This window comes from Hemiscyllium ocellatum, chromosome 7, assembly GCF_020745735.1.
Source record: "Hemiscyllium ocellatum isolate sHemOce1 chromosome 7, sHemOce1.pat.X.cur, whole genome shotgun sequence".
NCBI classification, from domain to species: Eukaryota; Metazoa; Chordata; class Chondrichthyes; order Orectolobiformes; family Hemiscylliidae; genus Hemiscyllium; species Hemiscyllium ocellatum.
This window is the reverse complement of record NC_083407.1, coordinates 35,039,939-35,062,597: the sequence shown is the minus strand read 5'-3', so window position 1 is coordinate 35,062,597 and position 22,659 is coordinate 35,039,939. Positions and strand designations below refer to the sequence as shown.

Sequence of the window (22,659 nt, the reverse complement as noted above, 5' to 3'; positions counted from 1 at the left end):
TCACCTCTATCCAAGGCCCTAAAGGAGCTTCCACATCCATCAAAGTTTTACCTGCACATCCATTAATATCATTTATTGTATCCGTTGCTCCCGATGTGGTCTCCTCTACATTGGGGAGACTGGGCACCTCCTAGCAGAGCGCTTTAGGCAACATCTCCGAGATACCCGCACCAATCAACCACACCACCCTGTGGCCCAACATTTCAACTCCCCCTCCCACTCTGCCGAGGACATGGAGGTCCTGGGCCTCCTTCACCGCCGCTCCCTCACCACCAGACGCCTGGAGGAAGAACGCCTCATCTTCCGCCTCGGAACACTTCAACCCCAGGGCATCAATGTGGACTTCAACAGCTTCCTCATTTCCCCTTCCCCCACCTCATCCTAGTTTCAAATTTCCAGCTCAGCACTGTCCCCATGACTTGTCCAGACTGGTCCAACCTGCCTATCTACTTTTCCACCTATCCACTCCACCCTCTCCTCCTTGACCTATCACCTTCCTCTCCTCCCCCACTCACCCATTGTACTCTATGCTACTCTCTCCCCACACCACCCCCCTCTATCATATCTCTCCATGCTTCCAGCTCACTGCCTTTATTCCTGATGAAGGGCTTTTGCCCGAAACGTCGATTTTGCTGCTCGTTGGATGCTGCCTGAACTGCTGTGCTCTTCCAGCATCACTGATCCAGAATCTGGTTTCCAGCATCTGCAGTCATTGTTTTTACCATAGTTTGCATGGACAATGGAGAATTGACAATAGGATTCAGGCAAACGATAATGCATTTAAAGGAGGTGACAACACTTTCAGCAAGAGGACTATTAAAAATAGCAGCCAAAATGAAGACTAGAAAACAAGTTGATTTCAATTAGAATAAGAGTTGATTTTTTTCTGGATGAGATGAATGGGAGAGGAGATGAAGGAAAACAGGAGCAAAACAAGGGAAAGGTGCAAGTACCGGGTGAGGTTTGGAGGATTTTAGAGCTATTGATATGTAGCATTTTGAGCCCTTCCTAAAATTTGCTTCTTCACATTTGCATCGATTTTTGGAAACAACCAGAATCAAGTTGAAGTGAGAGTTTTTTATTATGAATTAATGAGGCTAGCATCCCCTTATATTATGATTGAAGGTTTTGAAGAGCTGCACTGTCGCTGTTTGTTCCCTTTAAGTTCACAACTACATGTCTTCTCCATCAGTCAACATGTTCTTCCTTTAGTAAAGGAAAAGCATCTTGTTGAAAGGTTAGAGGGCTGATTCATACAGGAGCAACATCAAAAGCAGTACAGGAAATATCACAGACAGATCATGAAAAGTGTATAAATTTATCTGATTTTTATCAGCATGTACCTTCTGCTTCTAGAAACATCATAAATATGTTTCTTAAAAAATTTATCAAAGGTCCAAACTTTTTTTTAATCAAAAGCTTGCTTCATTCAGAGTTTCATGTTTTGATTAATCTCAGCTTCTTTGAGGAAACAGTAAATTATTCACAAAAAAACTAATAATGCACTGTGACATATAACAACTGGATTATTTTTCAGAACAGCATATGAGGTCAAATTTTAAAAATTGATCTTAAACACCAGCCTTTGCCCTCTAAATTATGTCGAGCAGACTATTTGGAATCCAAAGACTGAATTGCAAATCCTTTTATTTATCTCAAAATTGAATGAACGTTCATGCTAGCTTCCCTGTACTAGTGGGTTCAGCTGAAAAAATTATTTCTTTGAAAACAACATGTGTGGGAACATATACTTATTCCAACTGAAATTATTTTAGTATTTGTATAGCTATTATTTTCAGTTGGAATGCACAGGAGATTATGATGACCATAATCCTGAAAAGATTTATTATCAAGTAATAATTCATCATGTGTTACAATTATTCAACAAGGAAATCAGGCTTAAATTAAGTAGCAAAGGCTGATATTTTATGCAAGGGGTAATGATTCCAGTCAGGCAAAATCCAAGGAACAGGAGAATCGATGTTTCAGGCATAAGCCTTTCATCAGGAATGAGGCTTGTGGGTCAGGGGGCTGAGAGATAAATGGGAGGAAGGTAGGATTGAGGGGAAGGTAGATGAAGTGGGGGGGGAGAAGGTGATAGAACGGAGAGGAAGTTGAAGCAGAGAGATGGGAAAGGTGATGGGCAGGTCAAGAGGGCGGTGTCAAGTTTGAGGCTTGGGAATGGGATAATGGGGGGGTGAGGGTGGGGATGGGAAAGGAAAACTGAGGAACTGGTGAAATCCACATTAATCCTGTGTGGTTGCAGGGTCCTAAGGCAGAAGATGAGGCATTCTTCCTCCAGACGTTGGGTGGTTAGATTTTGCAATGGAGGAGGCCCAGAACCTGCATGTCCTTGGCAGAGTGCGTAGGGAGTTGGAAGTGTTCAGCCACGGGCCAGTGGGTTTTGTTGGTGCAGGTGTCCTCCAGGTGTTCTCTGAAATGACCCACAAGTTGGCATCCTGTCTCCCTGATATAGAGAAGACCACATCGTGTGCAATGGTTACAATAGATGACTGGTGGAGGTGCAGGTAAATTTCTGTCAGATGTAGAAAAATCCTTTGGGGCCTTGGACGAAAGTGAGGGGGAAGGTGTGGGCACAGGTTTTGCACTTACTGTGGTGGTAGGGGAAGGTGCCAGGAGTGGGATTTGGGCTGCTGGGGGCAAGGGGTCGAGGAGGGTATGGTCTCTACGGAACGCTGATAGTGGTAGGGAGGGAAATATGTCTCTGATGGTGGTCCATTTGGAGGTAGCGAAAGTGGTGGAGGATGATGCAGAGATATGTATACAAAGGTTGGTGGGGTGGAAGGCGTATCTCCTCCACTTCCTGCACCTCCACCATTGAACCCCTTCCCTCCCAATTCAACAAGGACAGAACTCCCTGGTCCTCGCCTTCCAGCCCACCAACCTTGTATACATCACATCATCTTCTGCCACCTCCAAACGGACCCCACCACTCAGGACATATTTCCCTCCCTACCCCAATCAGTGGTCCGTACAGACCATTCCCTTTGTGACTTCCTCGTCAGATCCATGCCTCCCACTACCCCACATCCACTCCCGGCACCTTCCCTGCCACAGCAGGAAGTGCAAAACCTGCGCCCACACTTCTCTCCTCACCTCTGTCCAAGGCCCCAAAGGATCTGTACTTATGACAGAAATTTACTTGCATTTCCACCAATGTTATCTACTGTATCTGTTGCACCCGATGTGATCTCTACATCAGAGAGACAGGACGGCAACTTGCAGATCGTTTCAGAGATTGCCTTTGGAACATCTGCACCACTAACCCCACCACCCCGTGGCTGAACACTTCAACCCCCCCTCCCACTCTGCCAAGGACATGCAGATCCTGGACCGCCTCTATTGACAAACCTGAAACACCCGAGGCCACCTGAATCCTCATCTTACACCTTGGGACCCTGCAATCACATGGGATCAATGTGGATTTCATCAGTTTTCTCAGTTCCCTTCACCCCCCCCCATTCAAGTCTCAAACTCGACACCGCCCTCTTGACCTGTCCATCGCCTTTCCCATCGCTCCGCTCCAACCTCCTTTCCGACCTATCATCTTCACCCCCACCTTCATCTACCTATCGCATTCCCAGCTACCTCCCCACACCCGCCCCCAGCCCTATCCCTTCTCACCACCCCGGCCCACAAGCCTCATTTGTGATGAAGGGCTTATGCCCAAAATTAGTTTCTCCTGCTCCTCGGATGCTGCTTGACCTGCTGTGCTTTTCCAATGACACACTCTCAACTCTGATCTCCAGCATCTCCAGACCTTGCTGTCTCCTATGTGCCCTGAGGGTATAAAGGCTTCAGACTTCTTAACTGGAGCAATTAAAACATGGCATACTGATGTAAGAGTTTGCTGCTGTTCATAAGTGGATAGTTTAGTATCAATCCAGACATTGAAATTCCTGTGACTAATGTATGTACCAGAAGACGTAAGAAATGCCTCTTGAGTCTTTCAGTTCCATGTTACCCATGTAACATAATAATGTTATGGGAGCTAACATAAGTATTGTTTCTTCGGGTACAAAATTTCTTACTGAAAGCAAAAGTCCACAGCATGGTGGTCATCCAATTGGCTGCCAGTTGTGAGAATAAAGTATTCTTTATAGAATAAAGTATTCACGATATTGATCCTGACAAAAAAAACAGCTTTTATGCATCGTCCCTCTTCAAACTAATTGCCTGTGTTTCAAGACAATAATGTTGTTATTAAAGTTCCAATTGAATTATTGGGTTATAGAATGGGATTATGTGTAGGTTCAATCCCTCCCAGATCAGTCAGAAGAACATTGATCCTGAGGCACCCAATAAACTTGAAATTAATGCTCCAAATGCAATCTCACCAAGGTTAGAACAAACTTGAAAATTTCTTTTTATCTATATGTCAACATTACATTCCAGCATGTCATGTATTAGATTACTTACAGTGTGGAAACAGGCCCTTTGGCCCAACAAGTCCACACCGACCCGCCGAAGTGCAACCCACCCATACCCCTACATATACCCCTTACCTAACACTACGGGCAATTTAGCATGGCCAATTCACCTGACCCGCACATCTTTGGACTGTGGGAGGAAACCGGAGCACCCGGAGGAAACCCACGCAGACACGGGGAGAACGTGCAAACTCCACACAGTCAGTCACCTGAGGCGGGAATTGAACCCAGGTCCCTGGTGCTGTGAGGCAGCAGTGCTAACCACTGTGCAACTGTGACACTGCATTTATGTGATTTAATGATAATCAGCAAAAAAAAATTGCTTTCCCTCTTTGTTAACTCCTGCAGTTATTTCATGTGTGTCTTGTATTTCCACTTATTCCAATAAATCACAAAATTTTTCATTAATGAATGTTGAGTTTTATCTGCACATTGATTTTAGCCTCTCCAAGTGTCTTTGCATTATAATATTTTGATTACCAACATACCTACACAGTTAATTTATGATCATTTACCAAATTAAGACAACAATTATATACCGATAGGCTAAAATTCTCTGACATCAAAAGGGTAGCAGTAGAATAAAAGTAGCAGCCAAAGAAACCTTAGAATATCACAAAACGCTTCACATCTGATGCAATATGTCAGTGTTTAAGCATAAGAACAATCAAAGCCAACTGGAATGCAGCAAAGTCCCAGAAACAAGAATGTGACAATAACCAATCACCTGCTGTTTTCTAGTGATGTTGGTTGAAGGATAAATATGGGCCAAAACATTGCATCCAGATTCACTGCTTTTCTTCAAATATTGTCATGGGGATTTTTTTCATTTATTTGTTTAGTGTCTGATCTGAAAAATTCTCTTCAACATCAGAACAGAAGCCAAGACTTTGTGTTTCATTCTCAGGGGCTTGAATCCGTGACTTTCGGAATCAGAGGTGAGTAGGCTACAACAAGTCAGTAAACACCCACAATGATACCAATTGTGAGATCCCAATCTAATAACTCCTCACAAAATTACAATGTTTTATGTCCAGCTTCCAGTGATATTTCAATGCACCCTAATATTTTGTCATTTAGCTTCTGCCATACAAAGGATGAATCAGTTTGTTATGTTAGACAGCATCAATAGAAAGACAAGATCCAATACTTCACTATTATCCACAGATCCTCCTCAAAGAAATAAACACATGTTTAAAGGATAAAAATATTCCTAGCAATTAAAGCTGTAATATAAAAGGAATCCATTACTGCATAAATTATTCACCCAGTCATTATCACAGTATCTTTATAGAATACAGTATTCATGATATTGATCCTGACAAAAAAAACAGCTTCTATGCCTTATCCCTCTTCAAACTAATTGCCTGTGTTTCAAGACAATAATGTTGTTATTAAAGCTCCAAAAATCTTTATAGTCAGTGTTATTTTGTAACTGAAACTCCTGATTGCCGCAAATGTTGTTTGAAAATATATTATTTTTAACTCACGATTATTATGTATATTCCATAAGCAATTACAGACTCAGAAGGCTCAATAATTTAATAAACGAAACCATTAAAAAGTAATTTTGTTACCATAGTTACATAGCCCACTATCGCCAGTGCAGTAATTAAAAAAAAGTAAATGTTTGAATTACCAACAGGCTCTCTTTGATTTGAAAAAAGATTCTTCATGTTATTGCCATCCATGTTTGCTGCACTGATATTGTTCCCATCAGTCCAATAGAGCTTGCTGTATTGGAGAAAGGAATGCATCTATTAATTAAAGTTTACAATTAGTCACACAAATAGCATAAGAAATGTTACATATTATAAACTCTTGAAATGCTTTTAAGATTTGCACTTCATCATCCCAAAGGTGTTTTCAGATTAATTTATAATTCTAGCTCAACCACTTACACCATCCATTTATCTTTGGTAGTAGCTGATTTTGGGCAAATGAAACAAACTATTTGCTATTACCATTGACAACAAAGACAACTTCTCCAAGATATTGGGTGCACAGTGGCTGAGTGGTCAGCATTGCTGTCTCTCAGTGACAAAGACTCAGGTTTGAATCCTCCCTTTGGTGACTATTTGTATGGAGTTGCAGGTTCTCCATCTGTTTTCTTGGGTTTGCTCTTGGTGTTGTGGTTTTCACCCACAGTCCAAAGAAGGGCAGTTTAGGTGGATTAGTGATGGTAAATATCCAGAGATGTGCAGGCAGGCAGATTGGCCAAGGGAATTGTAGCAGGATGGATCTGAGTGGGATGCTCTTAAGAGGGTTTGTGTGGGCTTGATGGACTGAATGGTCTGCTTCTGCATGTAGGGATTTTATAATATTAAGTGCATTGACTAAATTGGGCAACCATTTTTAATTTTCTTTTATTTTCAGCACCTAACAGCAATGTGTACTCTACACCAGATGGAAGGAAAGTGAGGGAAATTTTAATAATCTACCCATTATCACATTAATTTACACAGTATCCCAACTTGAATGTACGTAATATCTTTTTGCAAGGCTGCTGAGACAATGAACCATCATTTTTGATCGAACAGCAGCCTAGTCCTTGGATCTCCTAAGTCCAAGAAGGCCAATAGGTACTTCAAGGATAATTAAGGATGCGCAATAAAACTCTGGTCTTGATATTGATTCTGCAACATTTGATTCTCAGGATGTTGGTATTACTATAGACTTTTTTTTGTTGGGAATGCTGCAAATTTATAGAAATGAGATTGTGTCAGTGTTTAAGAGCATAGGAGAATCTCACGGAATAGAGGGCCAACTAGCCATTTGGATACAGAACGGACTCAAAGGTAGAAGACAAGAGGGTGATGGTGGAGAGTTGTTTTTTAGACTGGAAACCTGTGACCAGTGGAGTGCCACAAGGATCGGTGCTGGGTCCACTACATTTGTTATTTACATAAATGATTTGGCTGTGAGAATAACAGATACAGTTAGTAAGTTTGCAGATGACACCAGAACTGAAGGTGTAGTGGACAGCGAAGAAGGTTACGTCAGATTACAACAGGATCTTGACCAGATGGGCCATTGGGCTGAAAAGTGGCAGATGGAGTTTAATTCCGATAAATGCAAGGTGCTGCATTTTGGGAAAGCAAATCTTAGCAGGACTTATACACTTAATGTAAGGTCCTAGGGAGTATTGCTGAACAAAGAGACCTTGAAGTGCAGGTTCATAACTCCTTGAAAGTAGAGTCGCAGATAGATAGGATAGTGAAGAAGGCATTTGGTATGCTTTCCTTTATTGGTCAGAGTATTGAGTACAGGCGTTGGGAGGTCTTTTTGCGCCTGTGAGGGACATTGGTTAGGCCACTGTTGGAATATTGTGTGCAATTCTGATCTCCTTCCTAATGGAAAGATATTGTGAAACTTGAAAGGGTTCAGAAAAGATTTACAAGGATGTTGGCAGGGTTGAAGGATCTGAGCTATAGGGAGAGGCTGAACAGGCTGGGGCTCTTTTCCCTGGAGCGTCGGAGGTTGAGGGGTGACCTTATAGAGGTTTACAAAATCATGAGGGGCATGGATAGGATAAATAGACAAAGTCTTTCTTTTTCCCTGGGGTCAGGGATTCCAGAACTAGAGGACATAGGTTTAGGGTGAGAGTGGAAAGATATAAAAGAGACCTAAGGGGCAACTTTTTCACACAGAGGGCAGTACATGTATGGAATGAGCTGCCAGAGGCAGTGATGGAGGCTCGTACAATTGCAACATTATAAAAGGCATTTGGATGGATATATGAATAGGAAGGCTTTAGAGGGATATGGGCCGGGTGCTGGCAGGTGGGACTAGATTGTGTTGGGATATCTGGTCGGCATGGACAGGTTGGACCAAAGGGTCTGTTTCCATGCTGTACTCCGACTCTAAGAGGAAAGCTGCAGGATTTGAAAACTCATTGGGACTATACGCTCAGGCAGTGGTGTGATTCTGTGAGATGAGATTCATCAGTCTCTGTGTTTCAGATTTCAGTGGCATTTCCCCTGTTTCATTGGACCATGCACAAGCACAGCAGTTGTATTCTGCCCACCCTTTCATTTGTTTGCACAATTCAAATACATGGTATGCAAATGGTTTATAGCCTTTACGAACCAGGCGTAGTTCAAAGAAACAGCTGCCAGAAACATTCTCAAATGGTGCTTAATCGATTCCACTATCCATCTCCTGACAATGTCGTTAATTCCAATCCTTCTCAACGAGCTTCCTTGAGGATATGAGCTAAGTAGGTAATGGAAAGCTAGAGATGCTATTGACAAATTTCTGTAAGGAAACACCCCTCATGCTCAGAGCTGTGGGAGTCAGAGTAAAACTTTAGAATGAATAATTAAAGGATAATTGAAACCTGCTCTTCTGATATTGTGTATTCTTGCCTGGCACGAGTAAGGAAACTATTGCAGCCCTAATTGAAGGTGAAAAATGGACAATTAAATTGTTTACTTTTATAATTTCCTTTGGAGTTTGCAAGAGCATAATTACTCCTGCATGTTGTGTAAAGGCTTTCAAACCCTGGGGCAACCTTGCAATAATACCTCAGAGTCACACTGAACTTAAATAGGACCTAGTAGGCAGTTAGCTTGAGGTGAGTGTCTGAAGTTTTAAGAAGACAATGTTGAAAATAATCTTTCAATATTGTGACTACATCTCTGATTACCGTGTGTAAAATAATTAGCATTAATATGCATTGAACAATTCATAAGAAGTTGAAGTCTAAAGACAGTCCTTGACATTGCATTCTCCTTGGCCAATCTGTCTTGAATCCAAACTTCTGGATGTGAACACAGAAGCACATGATAATAGACTGCAGAGCCCCAAAGAAACTTGAGGCCTGTGGTCCATCAACTTCATGAGGCAAACATTTACGCTGCTGCTTAAACTTATGTCCATCTACCATCCAGCAATCATTTGATATTCATTTTTAGAATGCAGATGACATCTGGGAATTAAATCTCTCAGCCTCATGCTTCAGTGTTTTGGAGGTTTTGACATTCAGCCATGTCCTGCTCCAAGAAAAAAAATCAGGAACTTTTTAGATTTCAATTTCTACCCCATTGGCTTTAATAATATTATTTTGCAAAACCAGCAACACTTAATTTTAGATTAGATTCCCTACACTGTGGAAACAGGCCCTTCAGCCCGACTTGTCCGCGCTGACCTTCTGAGGACTCACCCTCCCAGACCTATTTCGTTCTGACTCTTGCACCTAACACTATGGGCAATTTAAAATGGCCAATTGACCTGACCTGCACATCTTTGCGCTGTGAAAGGAAACTGGAGCACTCAGAGGAAACCCACACAGACACAAGGAGAATGTGCAAACTCCATACAGACAGCTGCCTGAGGTTAGAATCGAACCTGGATCTCTGGTGCTGTGAGGCAGCAGTGCTAACCACTGAGACACCACATTTTCACTTGCGTCCACACTGTATTTGCACTGCTTTTTTTCAATTAATGATAATGCAACAATTATATGAACAATGCAAACCTGAAATTGTTTACTTGTAGCAATAAGTTATATTATACAACATTTTACCCTTTTAGTGGGTGCACTATTAAGCACTGTGGATGATCAAGTCCATGAATGATAGAAGTCCGTAGGGATCCATTTAATCGTGCAACATTTATTTGAGTTTCCTCTAAATCAGAACTCGTCCAATATATATTTCTGGAAATCCAGTCCACTGCAAGTGCATGAGCATATGGTAGATCTATGATCCAAAACAACAGAACATGAAAAGTTATTCATAATAATAATCAATACTGAGGGGAATCTAGATAAACAGATAAGAAAGAAAAGGTAAATATTTTAGCCTAACGAGAGAAATCGCAAAGAATGCGAGAAGACTGGACTTAAACCATGTCACGGGCTGAATTGGGCCAAATTGTTTTTTTTTGTTGATGAAAGTTCTAAGTTCTATATACTTCTGTGTAAACTTTCCCAAATGTAAGCATCATTACATAATTTATTTGAATTTCAAAAGCAAAAACACAGTCTCACAAAGACAAAAGGTGTATTGTTCTGTCAAACATAGCTAAACATATAAAGTGTGGAAATTAGCATTTCTAAAAATTAAAACACCTGCCCATTTGAATGACAACATTTATTCCAAAAGAATTAATAAGATTATTTCCTGGTTCATTTATTCATAAACCTTCACTACTCACAAATATTTCAGAAATAACTTCACCAGTGTAAATCAATCTGTTAACCACAAAAATACGATGCGATATCATCAGCAGGTATTGCTGCTGACTTAGACTTAGACTTAGACTTACAGTGTGGAAACAGGCCCTTCGGCCCAACAAGTCCACACCGACCCGCCGAAGCGCAACCCACCCATACCCTTACATTTACCCCTTACCTAACACTACGGGCAATTTAGCTTGGCCAATTCACCTGACCCGCACATCTTTGTGACTGTGGGAGGAAACCGGAGCACATTATGACCCACTCTCTACATTTATTTACAAATGTTTGCACTTAACCTTCTTGTTATTTTTAGTTCTATTTGATAATTGGTTATCATCAGATTTTGCAGAAAAACTCATGAAATCTGAATGGGGCACCATATTATCAATGGATTGGACTGTCCACTAATTCGACTGATCAGAAGCTTTGCAGACGATTTAGTGTCAGTGGAAATGGTGCCACTGCTGGGTCTGCCATCAGTCTCGCCAGTCTGGGAAGATCAGGTATGCCAGTCTCACCAGGAGGAAATGGATGGGGGTTTAGCCGTAGTGTGGGAGAAGTACGGGAATGTCTGGGTTCAAGAGGAGAGGCGTAGGGTTAAAGTGGGGCAAGTGACTAATGGGGAGGAGGGATACTTCCATGCCACCACAGCTGCTTACCCTAAAATGACAGAGGGCAACCAAAGCTGCTGGGCTCTATAAATGGTATAGGTATTCCCCCAGTGATGGGTAAAATATTGGGCAAGGTAATTTGGGAGAGTAACCTTAATATCCAATCACCACAGGAGTGGTGATCATTGTCCCATTATTCACAGGACTAATGTGGGGACAAGGCCAGAGGTGAGTGGGAGTGGAATAGTTTTGCTGTCGAGGTTGGAGTGGAGTAGAGTCTGGCTCTTACTGGGCCTCTTCTTCATGATGTCAGTCCCCTCACTCAGGCATTGAGTGCCTGACAATGAGATCTTCCTGAGCAAACAAAAGGGGCTTGCTTTCTCAGCTCTCAGTTTGGCAACTGCCCCACCCATCATTGTTGTGTAACAACAAACACAGTACAAAGGTCTTAGATGGTAGTCTCCCACCTTTCACTTCCATTCCAGCTCAGCAGAGGAGATTAATTTCCAATCTATATACCAAATTTGTTACAATGCATAGTATTGTCATTGATCTAATTTAGAAACTAAAAATAATTAATTTGTGGGACATGGAGTTGCTGGCTGGCCAGCATTTATTGCCTGCCCTTGAGAAGGTGCTAATTAGCTGCAATTTTGCAGTCCATATGCTGTATTTCAACCCACAATGACCTTGGGAGGAATTTCAGGCTGTTGACCAAGCACAATGAAGGAACGGTGATATATGTCCAAGTCAGTTTAATGAGTGGCTTGGAGGGGAACCTGCAGGTGGTGGTGTTCCCATGTATCTGCTGCCTTTGTCCTTCCAGATGGAAGTGGTCAAGGATTTGGAAGGTGCTGTGTAAGGATTTTTGGTGAATTTCTGCAGTGCACCTTGTAAATAGTACAACACTGCTGCGACTGAGCCTGAGTGGTGGAGGGAGTGGATGCTTCAGATGTAGTTCCAGTCAAGCCTGGTTGGTGTCAAGCTTCTTGAGTGTTTTTGGAGCTACACCCATCCAGGCAAGTGGGGAATACTCCATCACACTCCTGACTTGTGCCTTGGAGATGGTGGATAGACTTTGGGTTGTCAGATGGTGAGTTCTGCACTGCAATATTCCTAGCCTCTGACCTGCTGTTGCAGCCACTTGTTTGATTAGATTAGATTAGATTACTTACAGTGTGGAAACAGGCCCTTTGGCCCAACAAGTCCACACCGACCCGCCGAAGCGCAACCCACCATACCCCTACATTTACCCCTTACCTAACACTATGGGCAATTTAGCATGGCCAATTCACCTGACCCGCACATCTTTGTGACTATGGGAGGAAACCGGAGCACCCGGAGGAAACCCATGCAGACACGGGGAGAATGTGCAAACTCCACACAGTCAGTCACCTGAGTTGGGAATTGAACCCGGGTCTCTGGCGCTGTGAGGCAGCAGTGCTAACCACTGTGCCACCATGCTATGTGGCAAGTTCGGTGAAGTTTTTCATCAATGATAATGCCCAGGATGTTGTTAGTGGGAAATTCAATAATGGTAGCACCATTGAATATAAAGGGGTAGTGGTTAGATTGTCTCTTATTGGTGATGGTCATATCCTGGCACTTGTATGATATGAATGTTACTTGCCAATTGTCAGCCCAAGCCTGGATATTTTCCCGATCATGTTGTATTTGAAATCACCAGCAAACATTCCCACTTCTGCTTCCACAGAGATGTCCTGGAGTAGAGATGACTGACCTCCAACAACTACACACCTCTCCTTTGTGCCACTGTGACTCCAACCACTGGAGAGTTTGCCCCGATACCCATGGATTCTCCAGTCTCGCTATGATTTCTTGATATCAGCTCTATTGTCAAACGCTGTCACTTCCACCTTTCACCTCTGGAATTCAGCTCTTTTGTCCATGTTTGAACCAAGGCTTTATTGAGATCAGAAACTGAGTGGTCCTGGTGGAACCCAAACTTGGCATTACTGAGCAGGTTATTGCTAAGCAGGAGCTGCTTGATAGCACTGTTGATAACCCTTACACCACTTGACTGGTAATCAAGAGCAGACTGTTGGGGCAGTAATTGTTTGGGTCAGATTTGTCCTGCTTTTGTGTACATAATAAATCTGGGCAATTTTCCACATTGTTGGCTAGATGCCAAAGTTGTAGCTGCATTAGAGTAGCTTGACTGGGAACGGGTAAGTTCTGGAACGCACATGTTCCAAGAATAAATAATAAAGTGCTGTGGACCACTGTAAAAGGCTGAGATGGATCATCCATTTGACGCTTCTGGCTAAAGATTGTTGTGCATTCTTCAGATCTATTTTTTTACACTGATATGTTGGCTCTTCTATCATTGAGGAAGGGGAGATGTGTGGAGTCTCCTCCTCCAGTGAATTGTTTAACTGTCCACCATCATATATGACTCAACGTGACAGGACTTCAGTGTGTAGATCTGATCCATTGGTTGTGGGATCGTTTAGCTCTATCTGTCACTTGCTGCTAATGCTGTTTGGCATGCAAATAGTCCTGTTTGGTAGCTTCACCAGGTTGACATTCATTATTAGGTATGCCTGGTGCTCGTCCTGGCATGCCCTTATGCACTCTCCATTGAACCAGGGTTGATTCACTGGCTTGATGGTAATGACTGAGTGAGGACTATGTCAGGCCATGAGTTTACAGATTATGCTGGAGTACAATTGTGCTACTGTTGATGACCCAAAGTGCCTCCTGGATGCCCAGTCTTGAGATCTGTTCAAAGTCTACCCCATTTAGCACAGTGGTAGTGCCACACAACATGATAGAGGGCATTCTCAATGTGAAGGCAGCATTTCATCTCCATAAGTACTGTGTGATGGCCACTCATACCAATACTCTCATGGACAGGTGCATCTGCAACTGGCAGATTGGTAAGGGTGAGGTCAAGTATGTTTCTCCAGTTTGTTGATTCCCTTACCATCTGCCACAGACCCAATATAGCAGCTATGTCTAATAGGACCTGACCAGCTCAATCAATAGAGCTGCTAGCAAGCCAGTTTTGGAGTTGGACATTGAAATCCCCACCTAGGGTGCATTTTGTGACTTTGCCACCTTCGGCATTTTCTTCGATTGTTGTTCAATGTGTAAGAGTACTGATTCATGTGGTAAGTACTTGGTAATTAACATGAGATTTCCTTGCCCATATTTAACCTGAAGCCAAAAGCCCTCATGGTATCTGGAATCAATGTTGAGGACACCCAGGACAACACCCTCCTGTGTTGGGTCTGTCCTGCGGTGAGACAGCACATATCCAGGGATGGTGATGGTGGTGTCTGGGACATTGTCTGTAAGGTATGATTATATGAGTATGTCAAGCTATTGAGACAGCTAGTCTGTGGTGCAGCTCTTCCCTACTAGTAAGGATGAGTTTGCAGGGTTGACAGAGCCGATTCTGATTTTTCAGTGCCTTAGGTCACTGCTGGGTTGTCTATCCGGTTTCATTTCTTGGGTGGGATTTAGAGCAATTGTTACAACTGAGTGGCTTGCTAGGCTGAGAGTCTGGAGTCACATGAAACTCATGGCAGGTTTTTCTGACAATCAACAATGGTTTCATGGTCATCAGTAGACTCTTAATTTCAGTTTTTAAAATCAAATTCAATCGAATTGAATTAAGACTACTACGGCAGAATTGAACTCAGTTCCCAGAACATTAGCTGAGTTTCTGAATTAATGATCTGGCAGTAATACCATCATGCCATCACTTTCCCAAGAAACTTCTGAACAATTGACATTTTAAACAACTTTTTAAATAGAGCAAGTGCAAATAACCAATTGACATTTGACCTGACAATAATAGATTTGAATCACAGAATAGTTTTCTATTGATATTTGTCAATTTGATTTGTTCAGACTCCACACAACCCAATAGTCTGTTCTCCATAAATGCCAAAAAGTGAGGCATTGGAAAAGCATCCGAGATATTGGGGAATCGCAATATCGGACATAAGCCCTTCATCAGGAATGCCTGCACATCATTTTTCTTTCTCGAAGGCTCACATCCTGTGTTCCACATAAGCTTTGGCATTTCAACAAGCTGCCATTACTCAAATCAATCCTGGTCAAGTCAATTTCCCTTCTACGTGAAATCACTGGGAGCAGTCCTTAATCAGTCCTTATCTTCCCAAATTCGGGAATGCCTGATTGCTGTAGAATTCCCTGCCTGCACTCTCCCCACTTTCTCATATCCCCAGCTGCTAATCCCTTGATATATATCAAAGAAGACTGCACAAACTAGATAGAAAACCTAGATCTCTTCTGGTCTGTCAGACTTAGCAATTACACTGGCTGCACATTCCAGATAGGATCCCATGACAAAAGACATGTTAACTGTGTCAATCCATTGTTTGTTTCCTCATTGCATCCGACTGTTGAACAACTGAATGTCAGCTACAGATAATGAAGATTTAAACAACATCATATCACAACATATTGCCATGTAGTACTCATAATTTTCTTCATTATTCCCTACTTACCCGCTGAGACGATGGTTTCTATCCCTGTGCCATTTATGAAGGCGCGCTTTATAAATCGGGGCTTTAAATCAGACCAATAAATTCGTTCTTCTAATGCATCGAAATCAATTGTTTTAACTTGACTGACATCCGGATCAGTAAATGGTGTTATGTAATTGTAATATGGATTATCAATATCAACTCCACGGATCTCTGAATTTCTTGAATAAATAAAAAACTCCTTTTGTTCTGCATAAAGTAAGGAAAAATCTCGATATTGTTAAAAGTCATTTTACCGCTGATCCTGATTGATGTTTGAATATTATGACAGGGTGAGAGCAGTGCATTAGACATCAAATCAAGAGGACATTTCCAAACAGTGAAATTCAAAGAGAAAAAAACCCTTAAAATTAAATTTTCTTTCTCTGTCTTGATTTTAGAACTACTTCATTTCTAAAACGTCTTTACTTACTTTCAATTAGTGATTTATGAGAACCTTCCCATTCAAAATAATATTTAAAACAACCCTAAGTCTGTGTTTAACTCAACCTGATATTTTTTTCTGTCCTTTTATTGCAAGTCTGAAAGACAAATATTTGATCTTCAGTTTAATTAACTTTGAGAAAAGAGTTGCTCAAGTTGCTATGGGCCATAATATTGAAAATCTATTCAAAATGAATATGCTTAGAAATTTCATTAGGCTTTCAGTCAGATGTGAAACATGAAGCAAAAGTTCACTTTAAGTGCAATTTTGGTGGCTGGTAAGTCAATATAATTAAAGGGAGCTCATCAGCTGAGGTCAGTTCAATTATCTCTTTGAATATTTCAGTTTGTAAGGTTTAGGTTAAATCAAGGCAAGTTTGTCTTGACAGAAGTTATGTTTTCATACACCTTTCACTTCCTTGAACTGTTTCAATGGACTCACCACCAATTAAGCATCTTTGATGCACATTCACTGCTGCAAACATAGCAAATAAGTTCGCAAGGCAAGGTTCCACAAAACAGGATGACTGCCAAGTCAATTTATTTTGATAGCATTTGCTGAGGACAGTTGATGATCATGAGAACTCTTTGGTGCTTAAATAACACTGTGGGATTTCTGTCACCTCCAATTGCACAAGTAAACAGGTCATTAATTTTTACATAATCTACATTGTAGCATCCCCAACAATATTGCATTTCCTCAGTATCACAACAATCAGCATTGGTTATTAGGTTAAGTTCCATATTGCGTATAATGACAATACGGATGCAAACTGTGCTCAGAGTCGGGCTAGTTTTCTGAAATCAAATTCTAATTCAGTTTGCTACTCAAGGCAGTAGCATAATTACAGACATAAAACTGTCCATGAACTAGTGCAGCTTGGCAGCATTCAAACAAAATTGACCTTTATTTGCATTAAACAACATTTCTGGATGAATTGAGAATTGGTAATCTATGTTATTAATATAGTTAGAAGAGCATTTATCGAAAGAAATTAACATTCTAGTAAGTAATCCAATTTTAAGGAATTGAAAGTGATAAAGTAAGAATCAATACCAAACCATTTACTAATTTCATTGACATTGGTCAGTTTTCTTCTAAATTATTCATTTAATATTTGAGAAAAAAGTGGTTGTTTTCAAACAATGTAGTTCTGAAGAAGGGTCACTGAAACCGAAACACTAACTTGATGTAGTGAAGAGGGAAATCAGGAGGGGAGAAAATTGGACATGAGATAGCTTTGGCAAATAGGGTTAAGGAGAATCCAAGAGGACTCTAAAAATACATTAAGGACAAAAGGGTAGCTAGGGAGGGAATAGGACCCCTGAGAGCAGCAAGACTGTCTATGTATGGAAGTGCAGGAGATAGAGGTGATATTAAGAGTATTTTGTGTCATTGTTTACTGTGGATAAAGATATGAAGCTAGATAACTTGGGGAAATAAATAGTGACATCTTGAAATATGTCTCAATGGCAGAGGAGGAGGTGCTGGACACCTTAAAATGCATAAAGGTGGATGAATCCCCAGGACCTGATCAAGTGTACCCTAGAGCTCTGTGGGAAGCTCAAGAAGGGATTGCTGGGTTCCATGCTGAGGTATTTATATCATTAATAGCCACAGGCGAGGCGCCTGAAGCGTGCAGATTGGCTAACACGGTGCCACCGTTTAAAAAAGATGGCAAGAAAAAGCCAGAGAATAATAGACCAGCAAATCTGATATCGGTGGTGGGCAGGTTGTTGGAGGGAATCCTGAGGGACAAGATTTCGATGTATTTGGAAAGGAAAGGACTGATGCGGGATCGTCAACATGGCTTTGTGTGTGGGGAATCATGTCTCACTAACTTAATTGAGTTTTTTGGAGAAGTGATAAAGAGGATTGATGAAGACAGAATGGTGGATGTGATCTATACGGACTTCAGAAAGGCATTTGACAAGGTACTACATGCGAAGTGGTTAGCAAGGCTAATTTGGATAACTAGCCTTTTGGATAAAGAATTGGCTTGAAGGTAGGAGACAGAAGGTGGTGGTGGAGGGTTGCTTTTCAGACTGGAGGCCTGTGACCAGTGGAGTGCCACAAGGATCGATGCTGGGTCCACTACTTTTCATCATTTATATGAATGACTCAGATAAGAACATAGGAGGTATGGCTACTAAGTTTGTGGATGACACCAAAATTGATAGTGTAGTGCACAGCCAAGAAGGTTATTTCAGAGTACAACAGGTTCTTGATCAGATGGGTCAATGGGCTGAGGAGTGGTAGTTGGATTTTAATTCAGGTAAATGTGAGACAGTGAATTTTGGAACAGGAAATCAGGACAGGATGTATACAAATAATGGTAAGGTCCTGGGGAGTGTTATTGAACAAAGAGACCTCGGAGTGCATGTTCATTGTTTTTTGAAAGTAGAGTCGCAGATAGATCGGATATCGAAGAAGGATTCGGTATGCTTATCTTTATTAATCAGTGCATTGAGTATAGGAGTTGGGAGGTCATGCTGTGGCTTTACATGACATTGGATAGGCCACTTTCAGATTACTGTGTTCAGTTGTGGTCTCCCTGCAATAGGGAGCATGTTGCGATTTGAAATGGTTCAGCAAAGAATTATAAGGATATTGCCAAGGTTGGGGGGTTTGAGCTACAGGGAGAGGTTGAATAAATTATTTTCCCTAAAGTGTCGGAGGCTGAGGGGTAACCTTATGAGGGTAACAAAACCATGAGGATCATAGACAGGGTGAATTGCCAAGGTCTTTTCCCCAAGGTAGTGGAGTCCAAAACTAGATGGCATAGTTTAAGATGAGAGGGGAAAGATTTAAAAGGGACAAAGGAACCAAAGGGACAACATTTTCACGCAGAGAATGGTGCATGTATAGAATAAGCTGCCAGAGGAAGTGGTGAGGTTAGTATAATTCGAACATTTAAAGGCATCTGAATGATTATGTGAATGGCAAAGTTTAGAAGGATGTGGGCCAAAGGCTGGAAATGGGACTAGATTGATTTAGGATATCTGATTGGTATGGAGGAGTTAGACTGAACGGTCTGTTTCCATATTGTGCAGTTCTATGACTGTATGTGCAGGTTAGTTGAATTGGCCATGCTAAATTGTCCATTGTGTCCAGGGATGTGCTGGCTGGGTGGATGAGATGCAGGGTAACAGGGATATGGTGATGGTTGGGTCTGGGTACGGTGCGCTTCGGAGGGGCAGTGTGGACTCGATGGATCGAATGGCTTGCTACCACACTGTAATGATTCAATGATTCTATGTTTTTAGATGCTGCCAGAGTTTCCAGCAATTCTGTTTTTGTTTCAGATTTCCAGCATTTGCAGTTCTTTCATTTTGTTTCGATTACTTTTATTGTTGCATTTAACAAAAAGCTTATTTTAAAATTATTCTTAAATGGGCATACTTAATCGAAACTTGTCAAGGTAATTAATTCGGTTTGATGATGGGACCAGTTTGTGAGTCCAGCATGAGTATTATTATGAGTGCAAAAGACCACAGGAAGACAATTGCTAGTGGATGTAACTTCTACAATGTTTATCACAGCTTTGGACAACTTTGACAAATTGCACTGGAAGCACCTAAAACAATCTAACTGAACCTTTAGTTTTTGTGTTCACATTTTTAAAATGGAGCTTCAAATATTACCTGCTGAGAAAAGATTTCCAAACATGTATCAATTAATAGATGGTGTGCATTTCAAACAATTCTCCCTGCCATGTGAAGTTGGCAGTTCATTGTTCTTGTGTTTATTGAACATCAGTTATAAGGCTTTATTTTGATTTGACAGATTTTCAGGTACTTACCATAGCAATTCTTTTCATCAGGGGCCAGTTTCATTAGATGAGGACATGTACATGCAGCAGTTCCATTGTAATTAATTAGGCACAAATGAGAACATGGCCCTTTGCCATTATTAGACTCACAAGGATTTGGTGCTGTAATTATAAACACAATGTCAATTCATTATCAGATTGTCCTGTTACAATAATCATCAAACGCATAAGCATAATAATAATTGTAGTATTCTATCAAAAATTGTGAATAACAGATAACCTGAGGTATAAGTTGCATGATGTTGACACTGCTGGTTTGAAATCATACAAATTTTATTAGATAAAGGCTGAAGAAATGTTCTCGTTAATGTATTATTCTAAAAAAATCCATATTGTAATTGAAACCCATTAAAGAGGTTTCAAAACCAACTCAATGTCAACAAAACATTTAACCTTGTTCTTTCATCCCATGATTTACAATCCTGTTTATTTCTTGAAGTAGCTATTTTCTAAATACTTGGTTTTGTTGTTAATGTCATTAATTAGAAGGTTTAAAGTCATTTTTGATGCATTGATACATCACAGAACAGGAAAACAGTTAACCTACTTAAAATGGCCAACATATTGAAAAGTTTCTACTACTTGACATGTAAGATTGCTCAATGTTTTGTGGCTGATTTTGTTCATATTAATTGTCCATTGCAACAGAAAGTCACATGTTTTTTCACAAAATCAAACATATGTATGTAAACTAGAAAAGATTTAGCTGTGAATTCATGGGTATTCCAGAATCCCATTAAAGCACTGGAAAAGCATTTCAGCAACCCTTTCTTTTAGAATCATAGTTAAAAATTACACAACAATAGGTTATAATCCAACAGGTTTATTTGGAAGTACAAGCTTTTGGAGCACTGCTCTTTTGTCACGTAACTGGTGACTAGAATGATCGAACCTTATGAACTGGTCTCCCACATGGAGCCTTGTCAAACACCTGGCTGACGTCATCAATCTTCTTTACCACACCTTCAAAAATCTCAATCAAGACAGTGAGACATGATTTCCCACATTCAAAGCCATGTTGAATATTCCTAATCAGTCCTTGCTTATCCAAATACATGTAAATCCTGTCCCTCAGTATCCTGTCCAACTATTTGCCCATCACTGATGTCAAGCTCATTGGTCTATCATTCTCTGGCTTTTCCTGACCACCTTTCTCAAATAATAGCACCACATTAGACAACCTCCAGTGTTCCAGCACTGTGGCCATCAATGATGAAAATACCTTAGCAAGGGGCTCAGCCATCACTTTCCCAGTTTTCACAAAGTTCTGGGGTATTTCTAATGAAGTATTTGGGGATTCATCCACCCTTATGCATTTTAACATGTCCAGCAGTACCCCCTCTGTAATATGGACACTTTTCAAGATATTTCTATTTATTTCACCAAGTTCTCTAGTTCCATTCCTTCTCCACGTAAAAACTGATGCAAAATACTTTAAGCATGGGAGATGGAGAAGGCATTTTCATCCAATGGGCATTTCCCCACTACATTGTAAAGAGTAGATTACTTACAGTGTGGAAACAGGTCCTTTGGCCAAACAAGTCCACACCAACTCACCAAAGCACAACCCACCCATTCCCCTACATTTACCCCTTTACCCAACACTACGGGCAATTTAGCATGACCAATTCCCCTGACCTGCACATTTTTGAACTGTGGGAGGAAACCGGAGCTCCCGGAGGAAACCCAGGCAGACACGGGGAGAATGTGCAAACTCTACACAGTCAGTCGCCTGAGTCGGGAATTGAACCCAGGTCTCTGGCGCTGTGAGGCAGCAGTGCTAACCACTGTGCCACCGTGCCGCCCACGGTTGGTTACTTTTTGCCTACGTTAATGGCCATGTGGAAAAAGGTTCTCTAAAGATGAAAACAATGAAGAAGGCAACAGAAAATCACATCCAGCCACTCTATGTGGCTCAAGAATCTTGTGAGCCTTGAATAAGCACCTGGCCTCCAGCAGAACACAATGAACAGTGGGTTATTTTAAAACCTTTGGGAAAAGAATCCCTGCCAGGCATGATTTCAATAAATATTCAAGTAATTTTTGAAATATTCTCCAACTAAACTACCTTATGTTATTTTCAAAGTAAATTTTGCAGAAGAATGCTGAAGCTTAGTTTCTCCTTTATGTTGGAATATTTGTAAAGATCCTTGAAACAACTATTAAGTATTAGCTCAGATAATAAACTGTCTCTTCATTTTTAAACACTGCAGAACAATTCAATGTCAGTTAAATACACAGTCTACATTTTCTGTAATGGCTGTTCAAAAGTCCCTTGTTGCTAATAGAATTACTGGCAACACAACAAAAACCTGAAGCTATTGTTACTTGAAATTACATTTTAGGCTTTTAATACATATGGTTAATGTACACTATTCTTCAATGAATCCATTTGAATTACCATTCATTTGAGTTTTTTTTTCCAAAAGTAACAAACATTACACATTTACAATTATGTGGTCTTTTTACATATTCTACTGGCCTTAGCCAATCCCTGCTAATTGCATATCCCTCAACTAACATAGTAGAGGTCAGCATCATTTGCAGTTTACACACATCATCAACAGCAACTTGTATTTTTCAAGTACCTTTAATGCAGACATTTTAAAAATATGC

The 22,659-nt window shown here is 41.0% G+C and overlaps 1 protein-coding gene across 1 annotated transcript in view; it reads right to left on the bottom strand.

Moving 5' to 3' along the window:
* LOC132817331 (low-density lipoprotein receptor-related protein 1-like) overlaps nucleotides 1–22,659 on the bottom strand; it is a 1,680,787-nt gene that overhangs the window by 625,653 nt on the left and 1,032,475 nt on the right. Inside the window, exons 29-32 of the mRNA XM_060827740.1 lie at nucleotides 20,014–20,145; nucleotides 15,749–15,976; nucleotides 9,979–10,153; nucleotides 6,091–6,185 (exon numbers count right to left, since the gene is read on the bottom strand). Coding sequence (XP_060683723.1) covers nucleotides 6,091–6,185; nucleotides 9,979–10,153; nucleotides 15,749–15,976; nucleotides 20,014–20,145 — 630 coding nt within the window. The remainder of the gene's footprint in view (nucleotides 1–6,090; nucleotides 6,186–9,978; nucleotides 10,154–15,748; nucleotides 15,977–20,013; nucleotides 20,146–22,659) is intronic.